General features: G+C 38.7%; 4 protein-coding genes across 4 annotated transcripts in view; all 4 read right to left on the reverse strand.

Annotated features, from left to right (window-relative positions):
- Window positions 1-817, reverse strand: part of LOC111801405 (galactinol synthase 1-like) — a 3,658-nt gene extending 2,841 nt beyond the window's left edge. The window contains exon 1 of the mRNA XM_023685397.1: window positions 1-817. This exon is cut by the window's left edge and continues 606 nt beyond it. The gene's annotated coding sequence lies outside the window, so the exon portion shown is untranslated.
- Window positions 818-3,418: 2,601 nt separating this feature from the next.
- Window positions 3,419-6,164, reverse strand: LOC111801346 (ADP-ribosylation factor 2). Its single transcript, XM_023685306.1, has 7 exons — window positions 6,079-6,164; window positions 5,360-5,520; window positions 4,592-4,662; window positions 4,325-4,444; window positions 3,882-4,000; window positions 3,716-3,797; window positions 3,419-3,505 (listed from the first exon to the last, which is right to left on the reverse strand). The coding sequence occupies exons 2-7, from the start codon at window positions 5,505-5,507 to the stop codon at window positions 3,500-3,502; spliced, it is 546 nt and encodes a 181-aa protein (XP_023541074.1). The 5' UTR covers window positions 5,508-5,520; window positions 6,079-6,164; the 3' UTR covers window positions 3,419-3,499.
- A 2,789-nt stretch (window positions 6,165-8,953) lies between these two features.
- Window positions 8,954-12,590, reverse strand: LOC111802334 (polygalacturonase At1g48100-like). The gene is made up of 7 exons (XM_023686660.1): window positions 11,834-12,590; window positions 11,398-11,529; window positions 10,715-10,942; window positions 10,587-10,631; window positions 10,288-10,495; window positions 9,825-10,015; window positions 8,954-9,625 (listed from the first exon to the last, which is right to left on the reverse strand). Exons 1-7 carry the CDS (start codon window positions 12,203-12,205, stop codon window positions 9,233-9,235), a joined length of 1,569 nt encoding a protein of 522 aa, XP_023542428.1. The 5' UTR covers window positions 12,206-12,590; the 3' UTR covers window positions 8,954-9,232.
- Window positions 12,591-16,787: 4,197 nt separating this feature from the next.
- LOC111802243 (probable polygalacturonase At1g80170) lies at window positions 16,788-19,562 on the reverse strand. Its single transcript, XM_023686542.1, has 9 exons — window positions 19,217-19,562; window positions 19,007-19,135; window positions 18,741-18,911; window positions 18,634-18,654; window positions 18,351-18,558; window positions 18,191-18,272; window positions 17,983-18,091; window positions 17,322-17,438; window positions 16,788-17,246 (listed from the first exon to the last, which is right to left on the reverse strand). The coding sequence occupies exons 1-9, from the start codon at window positions 19,463-19,465 to the stop codon at window positions 16,947-16,949; spliced, it is 1,386 nt and encodes a 461-aa protein (XP_023542310.1). The 5' UTR covers window positions 19,466-19,562; the 3' UTR covers window positions 16,788-16,946.
- Window positions 19,563-20,562: the final 1,000 nt, after the last annotated feature.

Below are 20,562 nucleotides of genomic sequence, written 5' to 3' on the forward strand. Positions count from 1 at the left end.
ATAATTTTTAAATAAGGTAAAGACGATATTTAAGGTTTTAAAATGTCACGGTACGCTATGATATCACTCTCTCTAATGTCACAGTATGCTATGATATCACTCTCTCTAGAATAATAGTCTTATCTTAGCCCTTTGAAACATGGCCATAAATCTCTCCGTTATTTTTGTTATATATATATTAGAAAAACTGTCCATGATACTAATTTTGGTAGGTTTTTATTAGATTTTAACATGTGGGCCTGTGGGGTAGAAGTTCGAGCCTTAGACCTTTTGATCGAGGCATTTATAATATATTTTGTGAGATCCCACATCGATTGAAGAAGAGAAAGAAACATTTCTAAGGGTGTGAAAAATCTCTCCCTACATACGTGTTTTAATGGGCCAAACATTTCTAAGGGTGTGAAAAGTCTCTCCCTACATGTTTTAATGGACCAAAGTAAACAATATCTATTAGTGGTAGGATTGGGCTGTTATCAATGGTATTAAAGCTAAAAACATTAAGCGTGTGAAAACCTCTCCTCCCTAGTAGACGTATTTTAAACCATGAGGTGGAAGACGATACATAATGAGCGAAAGAGAACAATATCTTACAAGTGGACTAGGACTCTACCTAGTAGACGTATTTTAAACCATGAGGTAGAAAACGATACATGATAGGCCAAAGAGAAAAATATCTTACAAGTGGACTTGGACTCTACCTAGTAGACGTATTTTAAACCATGAAGTAGAAGACGATACATAATAGGCCAAAGAGAACAATATCTTACGAGTGGACTTGAACTCTCCCTAGTAGACGTATTTTAAACCATGAGGTAAAAGACGATACATAATGGGTTAAAGAGAACAATATCTTACAAGTGAACTTGAACTCTCCCTAGTAGACGTATTTTAAAACATGAGGTGGAAGACAATACATAATGGATCAAAGAAAGCAATATCTTAAGAGTGAACTTCCGCTGTTAGATTATAAATATTTAATTAATTAGGTTGAAAAGGACAAATAAAAGAAAAGGGAAATAGCCTTAAAAATGGTGGAAATGAATGAAAAGTTCCAAAAAAGGAGAAAGGGAGAGGATGGGTCATTGGGTTGAATGGAAATGTGGTAGAAGAAACAATAGGTGAAGGCAATGGCAATGAAGTTGATATGTTCAAGGCATATGCCAACCACAATTACTCGGAAGATTCTGAAGAGATCCATTCTCTTCAAAATCATAGATTGTTTTAAATATTTCTCTAAATACGTATAAAATCACTTAATAATTATACCTATATGCTGAAAATTAATATACACCTAATCAATAACCTTGATCCACGTGTCAACATTTACCTAATCTCTTAATTAAACTATAGGGAAAAGTTTGTACCTATATGGCATCATTTTCCAGAGCAATTCTTTCACTTGATAAGCGATGGGACAAGAGGGAGCCCATCATGCTGCAAAAAACAAGCCAAAGTCCTGCTATAGAAAATTACAAGATGGGTGACTTGAATTTTCCTTGGTAAACTTTTTTTTTTTTTTTTTTTTTCCAATGGAAAGAAGTACAATTGCTAACGTAATACGAGATGCAAGTTGATGATAATGAGAACGACATGGATGGAGAGAGAGATTGCAGAGTGTAGAAGATACCTGCTCGGGCACGCACACGTGCGAGGTTGCAAGCGTGGGGGCGAGAGAGGAGTTCGAGCATGTTCTTCCTCCAATGCTTAGAAGTGAGTGTCTAGGATTGGTTTGGCAAATTGGCATATGGTCAAAACATTTTGCTCCACATGAAAGAATTGAAAATGGCAGGCTAGGAATTGGATGCTCTATATATTCTTTTATACCAAAGGAATTTGGGATGATTGGGGGAAGGGAATGGGTCGTGCAATTATTAGGTTTAATTGAAAATCATAGCCATATACTTACCAGGCTAGCTCCATGCCTGTGCCCATAACCACGCCACCGTTCATCAGAGATTCCCTTGTCTCTAAGCCCCAGCCACACCCATTTCCTCTTTGCTGCAGAAATCATAAACTCATACATATATGCATGCATACATGCTTCCTTATTAAAATTACACTGAACAGCCACTCAAAAAGAAGAAATTACTCTCTAACTTCTACCAGACACCGAAATAAGTCACTTCGAGTATAGTTATATGGATAAAGCATCCATTATTCTTTTGAAGTCTTTTGAAGACCAACAGTTCAATCCCTATGCCTTTTACTACCAACAAAAAATAAGTCATTCCAAGCATAGCTATATGAATAAAGCATCAATTATCATCCTAAAGACCAATAGTTTAATCCCTATGACCGTCATGGTTGAATTATTTTTTTTTTTAAAAGATTTACTACCACTACAACAATTCAAAAATTCTAAATCTAGGTAAAAGTGATCTTGGGTGTAACCACTACAACAATTCAAAGATTCTAAACATAAAACTGGTCTTGGATGTAATCTACTCCAACAATTCAAATATTCTAAATCTATACTATAAAAGTGATCTTGGATGTAACCGCTACAACAATTCGAAGATTCTAAATCTATACCATAAGAGGGTTCTTGGGTGTAACCGCTACAACAATCCGAAGATTCTAAATCCAAAATCTATACCTGATTTTGGGTGTAACCGCTACAACAATTCAAAGATTCTAAATAAATCTATACCATAAAAGTGATCGTGATCTTGGGTGTAACCGCTACAACAATTCAAAAATTCTAAATCTATACCATAAAAGTGATTTTGGGTGTAACCACTACAACAATTCAAAGATTCTAAATCTATACCATAAAAGTGATTTTGGGTATAACCACTACAACAATTCAAAGATTCTAAATCTATACCATAAAAGTGATTTTGGGTGTAACCGCTACAATAATTAAAAGATTCTACATCTATACCATAAATTCAAACATTCTAAATCCATACCATAATATAGTGTGTACCCGCTACAACAATTCAAAAATCTTGGAGGTAGGATTTTCATCTCTAACCAAAAATATGTGAACGTTCTCTCGGCTTCACTTGAGAAATACTTTCATGGGCAAATTGATAATTAGATTCATCATTGTTGACTGGAAAGATTTGAAAGCGATGAATTACTTTGGAAAAATACCTCCAAAAGCTCATCTTGACACATAATTACGAGCATCATTATTCGTACTTGTGCAAGAAAATTGAAATGGCAGCAACAAAAGAATGTGTTATGAGACAAATCAAATATGGAATTATACATCAACTAGTTTCAGCTAGAAATCAAAAGAAAAGAACAGAGCGTACAGCCCTAAAATAGAGCCTGAAACACAATGACCGAGCCTAACCATTCTGATATTACAGTATAATAATGACAAATAGTTTGCTAAAAGCTCCCGTAAACAAAACAAAAAGGAAAAACAAGAAAATAGTCGTGACGATGAAAGACGTTCGAGTNTTTAAGGTGCCCCATGAAAAAATTAGATAATATTCACCCTGCATCCAGAACTGCGAGTCTCAGAAGAAGCAACTGTTCGATATCCTTATGCCTGCATAGAAAAGGACCATAGAGATGTAAATAGGTGGCTCAACAGGATGGCACTAAAAAGTAAAAGAAGATGCAACGCTTTCTTCATTATTCCATCCACACCATAGGAAGAAGGTTTGGTGTAAAACAAAATTTCACCGCCATTGACATAAAGTTTTGCCCACAGAGTTCAAGATCAAATTGGAAAAAAAAAAAAAATGCTATTATTTACCTTGTTAGCAATGTTGTTGGAGAGCCAATCCAACCCCTCATAAAGCCCCTCCCCAGAGGTGGCGCAAGTGCTCTGGATGTACCTGAAGATATTGAGGAAGCCATTAAAATCTTAGTAGGTAATGGAAGGAAAATTTTATGTTCAGAATAAAGATAACAAAGCCTACCAGTGACGCTGGCGGAGAGAGTGGAGACCCAGCTTATCAGTGATTTCAGCAGCATTCATTGCATTAGGAAGATCTTGTTTGTTAGCAAAGACAAGCAGAACTGCATCTCGCAGCTCATCCTGGGATCACATGAATTATTAGTAATCAATTGTACTATGTCTATATAAATTGAAACACTGAGGGGGGAAAAGGTAGCTAAGTTGGATATTATGCATATCTTTTCCAAATGACAAGCATTTACGTCTGGCTGGACATTAAGAACAACATCATAAATGCTCGAAGTTGGATATTGGGATGGCAAATGTAATTTAGCAAAATAAAAATAGTAAATCATGAACTATTTAAACAGTACTAAAAAAAAGAAGGGAAAAAAGGAATTCATAGCAGCATCGTGAGCAATTTCAAACCAATGTTCAAACTAGGTAGCACGTAGTATGTTGTACCTCATTCAACATCCTATGCAATTCATCCCTGGCCTCAACAACTCGATCTCTATCATTGCTGTCAACAACAAATATGAGACCCTGTGTGTTCTGGAAGTAGTGCCTCCACAAGGGACGGATCTGTTGAACAAGAGTTTAAGAACTTAATTTAATTAGACAGCCAGAGAATACAAATGAAATAATGAACAAAAGCATTCTAGCAGGAGAAAATTTTAATGAACTCCATGCCAAATCAGACTGGAGAACAATCAATATAGAAGTACAAACCTTGTCTTGACCCCCAACATCCCAGACTGTGAAGCTGATGTTTTTGTACTCTACAGTCTCCACATTAAACCCTGCAAACAAAGAACGTGAGCTAAATTGCAATTTTTATGAAACAAGTGCAAAAAAGTAGAGGATGTGAAGAGACATTTCAGACAAGATGACAATCAGCTGACTGAATTAAATTTAACTTTGTTGTATACTGGTCTTATGTAGACAATAATTGACTTGGATAAGATGTAGGAAACTTGGTATATAATATTATAGAGTTAACAAACAACCGAGTCCTTACTGCTTAAGCAGAAGAAAATTGTGAAACCGCTGAAGAATGTGTAAAACCATGGCAGAGTCAAATACTATACGAAAACGGAACGCAGCTATGAGAGACATCTAAATTATCTTTCATCCATAAATCAATGCGACAATCTAGTGATTGACTCTTTGCTTCAGCATTGGCTGAAAACATCGGTTTTATGCAAATAAGTATCCAGATGAATAAATGCAAGAAGTAAAATATTTATATACACAAACAACCGACTGTAGTATATTCTGTATCACAAGAAAATTGTGAACCGAACATGAAGGAGCATTGCCATGGTAGAATCCTAGTAATAAACCAGAAAAAATATGCATAGAAGAGACGTCTACAACCTTCTTTTCTTAAAGAAGAACATACATATAGATCTATCTGCATGTTGTATATACACGCACACATAGATCAAGGATAGAACATATAATAACTCGATTTCTTAAAAGGAAAAAGAAACTCACCAATGGTAGGGATTGTTGTGACGATCTCGCCGAGCTTGAGCTTGTAAAGGATAGTTGTCTTACCAGCCGCATCAAGACCAACCATCAAAATTCGCATTTCCTTCTTGGCAAAAAGCCGACTGAAAAGCTTTGTGAACGTTAGCCCCATTTTCTGTCGCTGCCTAGAAATCCATAAAAGATTCCAACACCATCAGAATGTATCAGATGAGATCGATATCCATTGCGACAAGGATCGAGTGAAAATAGCAACACCGCAACAGAAAATCAACAAAATCATCATGTATGAAAATCCAGATTATTCAAAGTACCAAACATTCAAATGGAACGTCTAAAAAACATCATCTCAGGATCATCAATTTAGTAAAATGATATCCATCCTGAACATCAAAGGGATCTGAAGGTAGATCGCATCGCAATATCAGATCGCCTTACGACCAGGAAATTGACCTCATATTAAGCTCATCCAAGAATTCATGCATCCGATTAAGAAATTAATCACATGAAATTCGCCAAAGAACCAGATCGGAACAATTCACGTTTGTATGAATCCAAGGAAATGCATAATTCATATTTGAAATCGATGCAGATATGTCCGAGATTCATGAAAAAAGGGGAAAAAACCAATGGCCAACAGAAATCGAAGAACCTCAAAATCAGAAAAACTACATTAACACAGAAGGAATTGAAAAGAAGAGCAAAATTCGTAAACAGAACATTACCTTCAAAGAACACCGCCGAGAATCTACAATGGAGAAATGAGAGACGGTGGGAAGGTGTAGATCTCATCGGGGCCCTAAATATAAACCGAAAGGCAAGGGAAAGTCGAAGTACGAAACTACCCTTTTGCTGGACCGTGGAAGAGCCAACTAACCTCCAATCAGAAACGAACACGTCATGGGTCTAAAAATTCACAGCTTGGCGTTATTCGACTTTTCGCACACAATAGGGAATTAATATTAGTTAGCGTGTTCGTAACTTGTCCAATCAGTGATCGCCACGTGTCGATGCATGTTGCGTGGAATTGAATGTTATATGGCCCCTGCGGTCCTTGGAGATTCAAATTTGAAAAGTCTTGATATCAGACGTTAAAAGAGCAGTATTTTTTTTTTTTAATATACAAAAATAATATTATTTGATTTTTATTTTTTTAATAAAAGTAAAATATTAATATAAATTTTATTTATTTGTTTGTTTCCAAACATTTAATTAAATTCTGCAACGGTCACGATTATAGTTCTTCAACGGTGCGGTCTCGTGATCTTGACACGCTCGCAACAAGTTTTAAGGACCGAAGCACCCTTCACATTTTTTGTGCCGCTTTGTGGCTTCCCGTACCGTCAGTGAGGTTTGCCTTCGACAATTGAACACAACTTGTGCGGAATCTAAGTTTGTTCGGCCACACGCATTACTTGTGCGTGCATGTTCAATCACGTGTGACCGAACGTCACTACTCATTGTCATCTTATTTCCTAACAACACAACACATGCATTGTGATGTCATCTCATGTCTCAGGACACATCGGTCATCTTGGCTTGTTTGGATACATCCATTGGCAATTAACCCATGTGTCAATCATCTCATCGGACACCCCGAACATCCATCCATCTAGATTCACTCAAGCATCAGACTATCCCGTGTTCATGCTAAACTATTTACGACGTACGTTTTAAATAGCAGGTGTATAATCTAATCTCCAACACATGGCCTAGGGTGCAATATCGACATACCCATGTCGTCTGATACTGTTCTTGAATAGTCTCCAATGCTTGTCCCGTGACACACTTGCCACGCTGTGGCAGATGCATGTACCACCGAGTAACTAGCTTAGGCCAGAGAGCCCAAAGGTGGTGGAGAGCCTTCTAATTAGAAAAATCATAGCAACAAAAATTAAAAAAATAATAATAAATAAATATTTTTATTTTTTTTAAATGAATTAAATACTTTTATAATTATATTTACAGTTTGAAACAATCAGTTTATTTGAAAGGAAGGGAGGCGGGGAGGCGGGGAGGCGGGAAGACAGGGCGGGAGAGACAGACCAGTGAGTAGAGGATCCGTTCCGATCTCATTTGGCCGTTTTCGTTGAAGCGTGCAATTGGATTGTGCATAGTCGGATTTGCAATCCGCTGCCGCCGCTCGATCGGAGGGGAAACAAGGCGCATTGCCTCTGCCGTCGTCTATATATTGCCATTGAGGTAAGTCCATAGTTCCGTTACTCATCTCTGATACTTTACTGCAATTTCAGTTGGATTTCTTCTTTACTCGCTGTTTTGTCTAATTTTAGTACTGTTTTTGGATTCTCTGTATTCGTTATCTGTCAGTACTTTGAGATTAATGTTAGATATATTTGATAATGTTGCTGCCAGCGGTCTATTCTGCACACAAGGTTCTGTTGAGTAGAAATGCTCTCTGTGTGGATAATTTTTCGATGGTTGTTTTACTTGGTAATACGTGCACAAAAGGTCCTCTATCCACATTACGAGTTTGTTATGGTCTGCGTATATTTGTTTCTCTTTCCATTGTAGCAATGGAGGTCAGACAAATTTAATAGGGAAAAGTCTGATAATAACCAGACTTGTTCTTTTATACAATTGGTTTCCATGGAATGCCCCATGGTGAAAAATTACCTTGTCTTCAATGCTGGTCTGTGCTCTCGACTTGCTGCTTAAGGTTGTTATCCCTTTTTCTCTTTTACAATAATGGTCATTCCTCCGATTATTGTAGAATTACTTGGAGATGTTCACTTGGAGGTGGTATTTGGAAAGTGAAACGTCTTCATAGATTAGTGGCATGGACCACTGCAAGTAGTGGATTCCCGTAATTGCCCACACCACCCTTAGCAGATATTGTTCTCTTTGGCCTTTCCTTTTTAGGCTTTTTCTTAAGGTTTTTAAAATGCGTCTGCTAGGAAGAGGTTTCCACACCCTTATAAAGAATGCTTCGTTCTCCTCCCCAACCGATGTGGGATCTCACAATCCATCCCCCTTCAGGGCCCAGCGTCCTCGCTGGCATTCGTTCCCTTCTCCAATCGTTGTGGGACCCTCCAATCCACCCCTCTTTGGGGCCAGTGTCCTTGTTGGTACACCGCCTCGTGTCCACCCTTTTTAGGGCCCAGCGTCCTTGTTGGCACACCACCTTGTGTCCACCCTCTTTGGGGTCCAGCGTCCTTGTTGGCACACCGCCTTGTGTCCACCCTCTTTGGGGTCCAGCGTCCTTGTTGGCACACCGCCTCGTGTCCACCTCCTTCGGGGTTAGTCTCCTCGCTGGCACATCGTCCGGTGTCTGGCTCTGATACCATTTGTAACCGTCCAAGCCACCGCTAGCAGAGATTGTTCTCTTTGGGTTTTCCCTTTCAGACTTCCCATCAAGGTTTTTAAAACGCGTCTGCCAGGGAGAGGTTTCCATATGGGATCTCACAATTCCAATACTTGGAAATCGAACAAAACTATCAAAAGGGATGTTGGTCAGGGCGCTATTTTGGATGATATTACCTAATGACTTATCGGTGATTTCTTAGATTCTTATACCATTATGTGTTTCCTTCTCGGTATGGTATGGAATTTTATTTCTACTAATCAATGTAAATTCAAAAATTTGAAGTACAAAAAGACGGATTTATTAGAAACCTTCATAGAGTCTTTAGTATAATGCGGCCCAGTGAAGCATGCCATGACAAACTAGCAGCATACTAATACTACACTATAGACAGAGCAACATGTCCCTATCTCAACGGGCAAAACTATAACTTTTGCTGAATAATCTTATGAACCAGGACTACTAAAATGTACAAGCGTAAGTTCATGGTGTCAAAAGGGGTTGGAAAATCATGCCAACCACACAAGTGAATACACCAATGAAAATCGACTCCACACTCAACAAGAATCAAAATCGTACTGGATTTGGTTGCTTGATGGCTTCCCAATATGTAAGCAATCAATTGGTGGGACAGTAGGCGTTCTCAACTCTCCAAAAGTTTGCCAGCAGAAAGCCCCGTATAAGTGATAGAGTTCTTGAAGTGGCTTGAGCTCTATTGCAGTTAGTGATATATCTGTACATGGCAGATTATCACTACAGGCAAAGTGTACTGGCTTTACTGTGTAAGTACCTCTTATTCTTTCGTAGTTTATTCCTGATAAAGCCACAGCTTCAGTTTGGTTTGAGCATTTGGCTTTGTCACAGTAGAATTGGTCTATGACTATTGGTATCTTAACTTCAGAAACCTGAATATTTGAGAAAAGGACTCCCTGTACAAAACCTAATCCACCCTGCAGATGCATAATTTGGAATCAATTTTCGACAGAGCTAGTTTGATTTAATAGTGTATATTTGCTTATAGGTTTCTATCTTCCTTAAGTTTGATCCATAGATAACAGACTAATCCAAAATAAGGCGTTCTCTTAACTGATTAAGGCTAGCACTATTGATGAGTTAATTCTAAAGGTGAATTGTGCCAGGAAGGAATACCTGCCACGTTTTGATTCTGACACCATTCATTGTGTTGTGCATAATTACATCCCGGACAGTGATGTTAGAAACACAAGCCTTTGTGTTGTCCTTCCCTAGACTTCCAATGCTGATTCCATGTCCTGGCCCACAATTGATGTTGTGTATATACACATTTGAGCAACCAGTTTGTATTGAAATACAGTCGTCTCCTGTGTGAAAGATCAAACCTAGTAGTTAGTTTTCGTCCAATTTATGTATAAATTGAAATGCATAAAATTCACTACCTGGATTTTGTTCTTGATTGAAAAAGTAGAACAGAACATGGCTACTGACATAGGATATTAAAAATCCTATTGAGTTTTCTTACGGAGTAGATAGTCGTCTTTGGGTTCTTAGAATTGATTTGCTCTTATTTATGCCAGTCAGTCGTAATGACAATAAGTGTGACAAGAATAATGATTCAATGCGAAGTAATTCATACCACAAGAGAGAGTGGTGCTGTGGATTAGCACATCCTTGGAATTCTGCAGATGAATTCCATCAGTATTGAGGCTGTCACCTGGAGATGAAACACTAAAATTATGAACCAACACTCCAATGCAATTGTCGAACTTGAGGTGGCATTGAGGGCTGTTCTGAATTTTTATGCCAGTGACAGTAACGTTAAAACTTCCGTAAAACCTCAGGGCCTGTACAACAAAAGAACAGAGCCATGTCAAGGGATCTTTCACAAACAATAAAACGAGCTCGGGGAATTTAAGGATCTAGTATGCCGCTCACAGTTGGTTTGATGCTAGGCACCTTTCCCACAAGCTCACTTCTTTCCTGCCATAGGTTATACGAATTTAGAGAAAAAATACTGTAGAGAATTCTTAGAAACCATAAGGGTTGTGAAGAAGGTTAGTTACTGGGAATGGTGGCTTTTCTTGTACAGTGCTGTTGAGCGGGATAAATAGTTTGGATTCATCGTCAATGGGATCATGAAAAGGTGAAACATGCCACCATACTGAACCCCTTCCATCAATAACTCCATGTCCTTGTATGGTAAGTCCTATCAACTTCGTGAATTGTAGCCATTGTAATAGACCTTTGCCCCAAACTTTGAAGTCCGTCGGTGCAATGATTGTCCCGTCCAACTTTTATTCAACATAGAAAATATTAAAAACAAGGCAATGTTAAGTCCTCTAATCAATTGATATAGGATTATATATTTTCTTTTATAACAGCTTTACACCCTACGCCTTCCTAATTGTTCAAAATTGTTGGGAGGGAGTCCAATGTTGACTAATTTATGATGATTGACTATAGGTAAGGAATACATCTTTATTGGTAGTAGGCCTTTCGAAGAAGTCCAAAGCAAACCTATGAAAATTTATGCTCAAAGTGGACAATATCATACCCCTGTGGAGAATCGTTATAACAAAAGTTGGATGGTGTTCATAATCCATATCTAATGCTCTCGGAAGGCTATGTATCTCTTCAAAGTTGACTTGAAACTATCCAAATACTCTAATTCCTCATCACCACGAAGTAAATTAAGGTGGAGTAATTTGTAGCATTGATGGGAAATGATTAAGGTAAGAGAAGGTACCTGGAATATAATATCGGGTTGGCAGTACGGACCAGAGAAGGAGATGGGGCTTAGTAAAAAGACGTAGTTTGATGGGACGATGAAGGTTGATGCTGCCACCTTGCAACTGGCTTTCCAGGTGTCCTGAAATGCCTGCGATGCACATAATTATTTTACTTTTACCTTAATTTACTCTCGGTAATTGAGTTCTTTACTGCTTGGCGTTGGGTTTCAGGTTGCTGCCTACTCCGCCCAATTATTCTTGCTCAAATCCTGACCCAACTGCCGTAACGAGATTCCGCCTTCCTAAGTGGGCCCATCACCTTTTCCATTTCCCTTCTCCGTAAAATACCATTTCCATTCAACATATACAATGCATATATTCATGTATATTACTCGTACTCTTCTGTAATTGTAAGTTCATAGCTATTTTCATGAGGATGGAATTAATTCTCACCTTAGTGTCATCCGTTACTCCATCGCCTCTGGCTCCAAAATTGAGCACGTTAAACATGGAAGAATGGCCGCCTTTGAAGCCTCCTCCGCCCTTCTGGGGCGGCAGGCTGGGAGGGACATCTTGTTTCGGCTTAGTGGACGGTGGCTTTGTCTTTGATGCACCGCCACGGCGGTTGCCATTGTGACCGCCGCCGTGACTGTGAGCCTTCCCTTTCTTGGAGGAGTGAGTGGCCGAGGCTACTCTGTTCTTGCTCCAATGCTTGCCTGTGGCTCTCCCATGGCAGCCCCCCAAACTAGAAGACCAGACAAGAAATGCCACCATAAACATAAATGTGAGCCCTCTGAAACTAAGCCCTTTCATTTTCATGTACATTTGAGAGAGAGAAGGAAGAAGAAGAAGAAGAAGAAGAAGAAGAAGAAGAAGAAGAAAGAAGACAAGTTTAGATGGGTAAAAATGGGTTGTTTAATAGATAAAGGAACTTCAAAACTAGCGCCACCCAGTCTATGCATGGAGACGCCGAGCCATAGAAGCTAAGCTAAGCAAAGCTATCATTTGGATTTTAAACTATTGCCCAAGCTCCATGTACTCGGTCAGTGTCCGCTATAGAGCCTTAACTCAGTCACTTACCATGTCACACGACGTCGTATAAGTATAACCCAGATGTATGAAGATCAGCCAAGATTCTTTTGTACATTGGCCGTACCCGGTTTGTCTGATTCACCTCTAGGTTGGTCTGATTATGGGTAATTGGAAGTAAAATGATTAATTAAGCTTATATTGAGGAGTATAGTTGATAACAGACGTAAGTGGGACACGTGATGTGTGGGTCAGTAAGGGTAAAAAAATGAAGGGCCAACACTGAAATATTTCTGCTCATCATATATAGTCACATGCAACTATCACGGGCCAATCTTTTCTCTGTCTTTCTCCTTATTCCCCACAGAGCTATATATGACCTTCACCATAGAAAGAAGAGCAGAGGAAAAAAAAAGAAGACGAGGGCTAATTGTAAGGGTGGTGTTTTTGACATGTTCGATTGAATAAGGATGGCCTACGTGCTTTAGGATTTTGCACTTATTGTTTCAGACAATAAAGCAAAAGATGGATACAATTCATGAACGGAGTGATACAAAAATAGTAGTTTTCGCCCATGGTTTTGGCAATACAACTCAATGTTCCAAGAACATTTTAAAATTTTTTAAGTTCGCATACTAAATACTATCTCTGTCTCTCTCTTCTGTTGGTCTTATGTCATATCATTTGGTTGTTGTGCTCTTAGTTAGGCCTTCTTCATCTTCTTCTCTTCCCTGTTAATATTTTTGTCTTGGTTAGTTTGGGTGAAAATGACATGAAAAATGGACAAGGGAAGTTAATTTGATGGGAAAAAGATGATCCCATTTATTTTAAAGTTTTTTGGATGTATATATGATTGTGGTTTACTCGCTCACATTCTTACGGGAGTAAGAAAGTGATTATGTGGTACTTGGTTTAATTTAGTGAATAAGTTAGCTGTGTAAAATTTACACTCCGCAGACAATTTTGACATATGTTCGAGCCTCGAGTCACATTTGAGAAATATTTAGAAAACGTGAGCGAGGAAAACAATAATTTTGATAGTATATTACTTTGATAGGAAGAATCGACAACTAGTCACGTCTTTTAATAATACATCTTAAAACATTTTAGTCGTAACCGGTATGGATGAACTTAAATTAAAAGAGGTCCATTTATTTAAAGCTTTTTGGATGTATAGATGTATACATCTATGTGGCTTGCTAGGCTCCTGAATATCGTTGTCATTACGCCTGTCTGAAAGCCTCTCTTCCAATTCTTTTAATGACTTCCTCATTCTCTCTCTTTCTCTTTGTTAACTGTAAAAAGAATCACAAGAACAAATAGCAACCAAGCCATGTCTTGACATTTTTGTTTTCCATTATGCCCCTCGCTAACTTTCTCTATACATTTTATCTCTCAAGTTGTAAGGTTTCGTTGGAGAGAGTAACAAAACATTTCTCATCAGAGTGGAAATATCTCTCTAATAAACGTGTCTTAAAATCATGAGGCTAATGGCGATACGTAATGGGCCAAAGCAGATAATATTTGCTAACGGTGGATTTAAGTTATTACACAAGCATATATATATATATATATATCCACTTATAAGAAAGTACAACACTAAAAAAAAAATAATAATAATAGAAGACACCCAAAATCCTAAGTTCTAAATTTGTGATAATTCACATGATTATTGATAAACAACCTTGAAATTCAGCATGCAAATGGATGATTTAATCAACATTAATTTGATTTGGATGAAAGGTATGATAAAGGCATGTTTATTATGTAGCGAATAAGTTCCTATATTCTTGTCTTTTTGAGAAGGGCATCATAATATATCAAGCAAATTAAGCAATGGAATGGCTGTGTTATTGCTTTATTAGATAATTTGATGGTGAACTGATTAATGAGAGTAACTGCGTTATTTTGGTTTTTGTGTAAAACAAAGGAGTGAAGGAGGAGAATAGGAAGTGATATGGAATCAACGACCAGAGGGGTTTTGAGAGAGACGTGGGTCTTAATACAAATGCTCGTGAACTTTGTTTATATCATTCTCGTGAACTACATAAATATATCCATGCTCACATCACTCTTTTATTCCCCACCGTTCAGTTTTTGCTTTTATGTTTCCATATTTATATGTGCTTTTATCATTTTGATAATTAAGGTCTGGTTGGATATTGTTTATAAATTTTCAAATTTTTCGATTNCATAGATTGTGAGATCCCACGTCGGTTGGACAAGGGAATGACACATTCTTTATAAGGGTGTGGAAACCTCTCCCTAAGAGACGTGTTTTAAAACCGTGAGGTTGACGGTGATACGTAATAGACCAAAGCGAACAAGCGGTGATTTTGAGTTGTTACGAATGGTATTAGAGCCAGACACCAGGAGGTGTGCCAACGAAGATATTGAGTCCCGAAGGGAGGTGGACACCAAGCGGTGTGCCAACGAGGACACTAGGTCCTAAAGGGAGGTGGATTGTGAGATCCCACATCGATTGGAGAGGAGAACGAGTGCTAATGAGGACGTGTGCCCTGAAAGGATATAAGGGTGTGGAAATCTCTTCCTAACAGACATGTAAGAACCTTGGAAACCCAAAAAAAAGGTTTAAAGAGGACAATATCTACTAGCGATAAGGGTGTGGAAACTTCTTCCATACAGACGTGTTTTAAAAATCCTAAGAGAAATTCCAAAAAAGACAATATTTCCTCACGGTTGGACTTGAATTGTTATATAGGTTCTATGGAAAAGATTAAATTGTAAGTTTAATTTTTAGGTTTTATACTTTTATATTTGCATTCCAAGAGATTCATAAAATTGAAGAATTTATTAAACACAATATTTAATTTATATTTAAGAGATTCATAAACTATAAAACTGATATAAAATAAAATTGAGAAATTATTAAATACAAAAGGTATACCACAAGCGTCCCCTAAAGATACCTTCAGGCTCATGGTAAAAGACATGTGAGCAGCTAGGGGACGTTTGAAGAAATAGGAATCGCCCATTGAAGATGAGGGATAATGGTCACGGAGGTATTTGAAAAAAGTTCGTCCCTTACAGAAAAAGCGGACATTTTTCTTTATCTTTTCTATCAGTTCTGGGTCGCACTTTCTTATCTGCAGGCCCTTCTTGTTCCTTCCTTTTGTTCTTGCCTTCCTTTTAGCTGATTTTATTATTCTACATGTGGTTAAAGCCTTGCGCTTATCACCTCCATTTCTGTCCCAACTTCATTCTTCCCTTTTAAAAACACCCTTTCTGTCCCTACAATTTGGCTTTATTCCACTCTGAAAAAGTAAGGGACTTTCCTTTGCCAAACCTCTCTCAGTTTGAGATGTACCAAAGGTCAATGCCCTTCAAGTTTAGGACTCTTCGCCGATAAGGGTATGCCGTTGGGGCTCTTCTTCTAAGGGCACTGTCATTGTCACTGCCCTTCAACTTTAGCACTCTGTTAATAGGGGTATATATGCCTAGGCACTTTAGCATTGCTTGTAAGGTCATACTGCCAGACAAGTTCTTTATGTCCACTCTCCGTTTCTTCAAAAGTGAATTTAGTTTTATGGGTTGTGGGGTGAGTTTTCTTTTTGCAACCGTACAAGCAGATATTGTTTATTTTGGTCTCACGATTTTAAAAGGCGTCTATTGTTTATTTTGGTCTCACGATTTTAAAAGGCGTCTACTAGAGACAGGTGTTCACATCTTTAGAAGAAATGTTTCATTCCCCTCTCCAACTAACGTGAGACCTCGCAATCCACCCCTTTTGAGGGCCAGTGTCCTCGCTGGCACACCGCTCGGTGTCTGGCTCTGATACCATTTGTAACAGTCCAAGTCCACAACTAGTAGATATTTTCCACTTTGACCCGTTACGTATCGCCGTCAGCCTCACGGTTTTAAAATACGTCTATTAGGGAGAGGTTTCCACACCCTTATAAGAAATGTTTCATTCCCCTCTCCAACCAACGTAGAATCTCACAATTTCATCCACCATCCCTCAGTGGAAGTGCCATTTTGATACAATAAAATTACTCCACTGGACCACTTTGTCTTGTTCCATGGCTTCTACCGTACGCCATCTTTCCCTTTCATGAAGTTGAAATTCCACCAGAAACCGCTCTGTTTTCACTTCATTTTTTGGTATTCACATTAAGAATGTTCAGAAAGGAAGACTCAACTTTGATTTGTTTGCTGGGCGTCCAATGTACTCCATTAACCATATGCCTTCCTCCTCAATCTTCCCCTTATTGTTACTCATCATTGTCCACTACTACCCATCTTCACATTTTTGTATATTATATAGTTCTTTCTTGGAGTAATGTATATACTACCTATAGTTCAGAGAACAATCAACCATATGATATGAACTTTAATATTAAAAAAAAAAACTTTACTATACACTCAAAATATGTATATTTTCTTCTAGCAGTAGTACAATCCTTTACTTAGTAATCTATATTTCTATTTAGATTCCAAAAGGGTAGGTATAATTGTCTATGCTATGTAAAATTATGATCCTTTTAGTAGTTTAGTACAGATAGACAGGATAACAAGGTCAGAGTTCAGTGTGAACAATGTGCTGCTCAGTAGGGAGTTGGGTTTGATCTTTAGCAGCAAAGTCATTGTCGCTGGAAGTTAGGCAGTCGGCCGATGGGTGCACGACGCCATATCCGAAGCCTTGAGCAGCATGGCAATAGGTCTCCACTGTGCCATCCGTCTTCTCTAAATTGACATTGCTTAGGATTATGTTGCTGCATGGAACACTGTCGCTACAGGCGAATTTCATTGCGTTCTTGCTTGTTGTGGTTCCACTTATGTTCCGGTACATGATTTGGCTTACTTTAATGGCAGATGTCTAACAAAAACAAAAGGCATTAGCCAAACTTTGTCTTATTGATTAGTAGCTGAATATGGATTTTGTGGATAATACCTGAGTTTCACAAGCATTAGGAGAGTCACAATAGAATTGATCTATGATAATTGGGTTCTCAACATCTTGCATTCTCACATTTTCGAATCGTACGGCACGAACATACCCCGAACCTCCCTATAACCACATGAACATAGTAGTTTTCCAATTGTTATTGGTTATAATTGACCATATGTAACGGCCAAGACCAACCGCTAGTAGATATTGTCTTCTTTGGGCTTTCCCTTTCGGGCTTCCCCTCAAGGCTTTAAAATGTGTCTCCTAATGAAAGATTTCCACACCTTGATAAAGGGTGTTTCATTCTCCTCCCCAACTAATGTGGGATTCTCACAATCCACCCCCCTTCGGGGCCAGCATCCTTACTAGCACACTACCTCATGTTTACTCCCCTTCGAGGAACAGTCTCCTTGCTGGCATATAGTCCGGTGTCTGGCTCTGATCCCATTTGTAACGGCCCAAGCCCACCGCTAGCAGATATTGTCCTCTATGGGCGTTACCTTTCGGGCTTCCCCTCAAGGCTTTAAAACGCGTCTCCTAGGGAAAGGTTTCCACACCCTTATAAAGGGTGTTTCGTTCTCCACCCCCAACCAACGTGAGATTCTCACACCATATGACCATCTAAAAGTAGTATCAAAATTCTGGTTAAAGCTGTGATTCTAACCTGCCATGTCTTGATTCTAACACCATTTGTTGTCTCTCGGAGAAAGGCAGTGTCTAGCACCACCTTTGACACAATCCCAGCAGAGTTGTCTTTCCCTAAACTCCCAATGCTGATGAACACAGTTTCACAGCAAACAAACAAAGAGAATCGAATTCTAAGACATTGATCTTGTTTTGGAGCTGAATGAAATGAAACCATTTGTTGATACCTGATCCCATGTCCTGGTCCACATGATATCCCCTTCATTTTGATGCCAGAGCTAGCATTGACAATGGAGATGCAATCATCACCTACATAATCATTACACAACCATTCTTCATCCATACAATTTCCAACCAGTTTAGAGCGTGAAAACACTGGGGTAAAACCTGTAGAAATCTTGCAGTTTTGGACTACGACATTCGTTGATTGAGTGATGTGGATCCCGTCTGTGTTCGGGCTGTCTCCTGGAGATGAGACTCGTACCTCCGTAATCCGAACGGTTTCGGATCGTGCAATGGTGAAATGCATCTGTTGGCTGTTTTGAATAGTAAGGCCTTTTACTCTTATATTTGAACTTGAATCAATGGTTAATGCCTGCAAGAAAAAACATCAAATCAGAATGTGTTGCACTTGGAAAGATTAAGGTTTTTGAGGTGGTTTTGTCCATACTGTTGGTGCTCCTTTGCATGGCTGTAAAAAAAAAAAAAAAACCAGAAATGATTAGCATTTGAATTACATAGTCTAAGAAACAAGCACCGGGACAGCTCAAAATTTACCCTGGACTTGTTTTTTTTACAGGATTCTGCCCACCATTTTTCACCGGAGCCGTCGATTACTCCATCACCTTGAAAGGTAGCTGCATTAAGTTTTGTGAATTCCAGCCATTGTCGTGGAAGTTTTGGATCCCATTTCTCTGGTTCATCTGGTGCAATTATTGTTCCTTCAATCTGCAAGGTTAGTTCTATCATTCAACCATGATCTTCCCATTTATTTGGAGGAAAAAAAAAAAACAAAGAAATCCTTATATAATCTTGTGTTTTACCTGGATTATCATACCATCATTGCATGGCCCTTTAAAAGTGGTAGCATTCACCAGATATCTCTTTTCTTTTGGCACCAAAAGAACTGATTTTGCAGCGCTGCAGGCAGTTTCCCATGCCTTCCTGAAAGCCTGATAGCAAAATAAACACTTTGGTTTGGTATCATCTCTGCCAAAATCATGTTTCCAAAATGGAAATGTTTTATGTACTACCATGGTATCATCTGTAACTCCATCTCCAACCGCGTCAAAACTATCCACATTCATTAGAGACCGACTCCCACGCTCACTTTTCCACACTGGGATTGCGTATGTGTCCACCACATTGTCGTCCTGTTCTTCAATGTCGAAAGTTTCGAGCTCTTTAACCATGTCGATGTCGCTTTCGGGGTCAATGCTGCAGGAAACTCCATAGGCTATGATCAGCAGGGAAAGCAGGGGAAGCAGGAAGAACTTGTCCATTTTAGTCGACTTGGTTGAAGAGATTACTGAAGTGATTTGTGTTAATGGTATGATTCAATGAAAGAGGTTAGAATTTATAAGGGAAAATAAAGAATACATTTTAGTTGGCATATGGCTTTGCTTGAAAGCAGATTAAGAGGAGGTCGCCATTTTCCATTATGTCTACACGTGAAGTAGAAGAGAAAATTTTGAGGTTTCTTTGCTTTACTCTAAAACCAGCGTACCAAATTCAACACCGCCATTGATGCATCCTAGCTATCTCTACTATGAAGTTTCTTCTATGCATGGCAAAATGTTTGACATCAAACCGAGCATAGCCCATTAGGTCAAACTCGGGTAAGATATCGATTACTATTTCAAGTATCGATGGTTCGATCTCTCCTCCCACATCGTTAAACTAAAAAAAACATGAAAACCATTTATTATGTCTTGTCTTCAACGGCAAAATAGGCACAAGGAAAGAGCAATAGACCACTTCCTGCAAAGGAGATAAGAAAAGACTCTTATCGATAAAATTTCCATTTATCCCAGATCTAGGAATTAGTATCCCAAGGCTCAATCTTGGATAGGCGGTGGAAACTACCAAGCTGGAGTACCAAAGGACGTTATTTATGTTCAAGCAAGTTTCAACAATACAAGTACTCTAGACAAAGTACGGAAAGGTGTCTATAACTTCCCCACCAGAACCTGGAGTCCGCTTTGAAATCGTCCGCCTTGCACGAAGCTGTGGGATGTATAAATGCATCAGTAGGGGAGTGTTCCGCTCCCCACGATTCCAATCCAGTGTATAAACCTATCCTCCCATTAAATAGACAGTTTCTATGGGGTGTAGACCTCCCAAAGGTCCAGGTAAAATTCCATAAAGAATGGTGATTCATCTTGTAATTGACATCATTAGGCTACTACTGGTTCGCTTATGGTAGTTTATATAGTTATAGGATGGTCAGGTGCTTCCATTCCGCAAACCACACCCACAAAACAACATCATAGGTGCAATGCAGAAGGGAATTGCCTCTGTAAATACGATGTGAAAAGTACTAGATAGATTTAGAAAAAAATGTCAACTAGTAAAAAAGTCTTCCCAGGTTTGAAAGAAG

The sequence above is a fragment of the Cucurbita pepo genome, chromosome LG09 (genome assembly GCF_002806865.2).
Source record: "Cucurbita pepo subsp. pepo cultivar mu-cu-16 chromosome LG09, ASM280686v2, whole genome shotgun sequence".
NCBI lineage: Eukaryota > Viridiplantae > Streptophyta > Magnoliopsida > Cucurbitales > Cucurbitaceae > Cucurbita > Cucurbita pepo.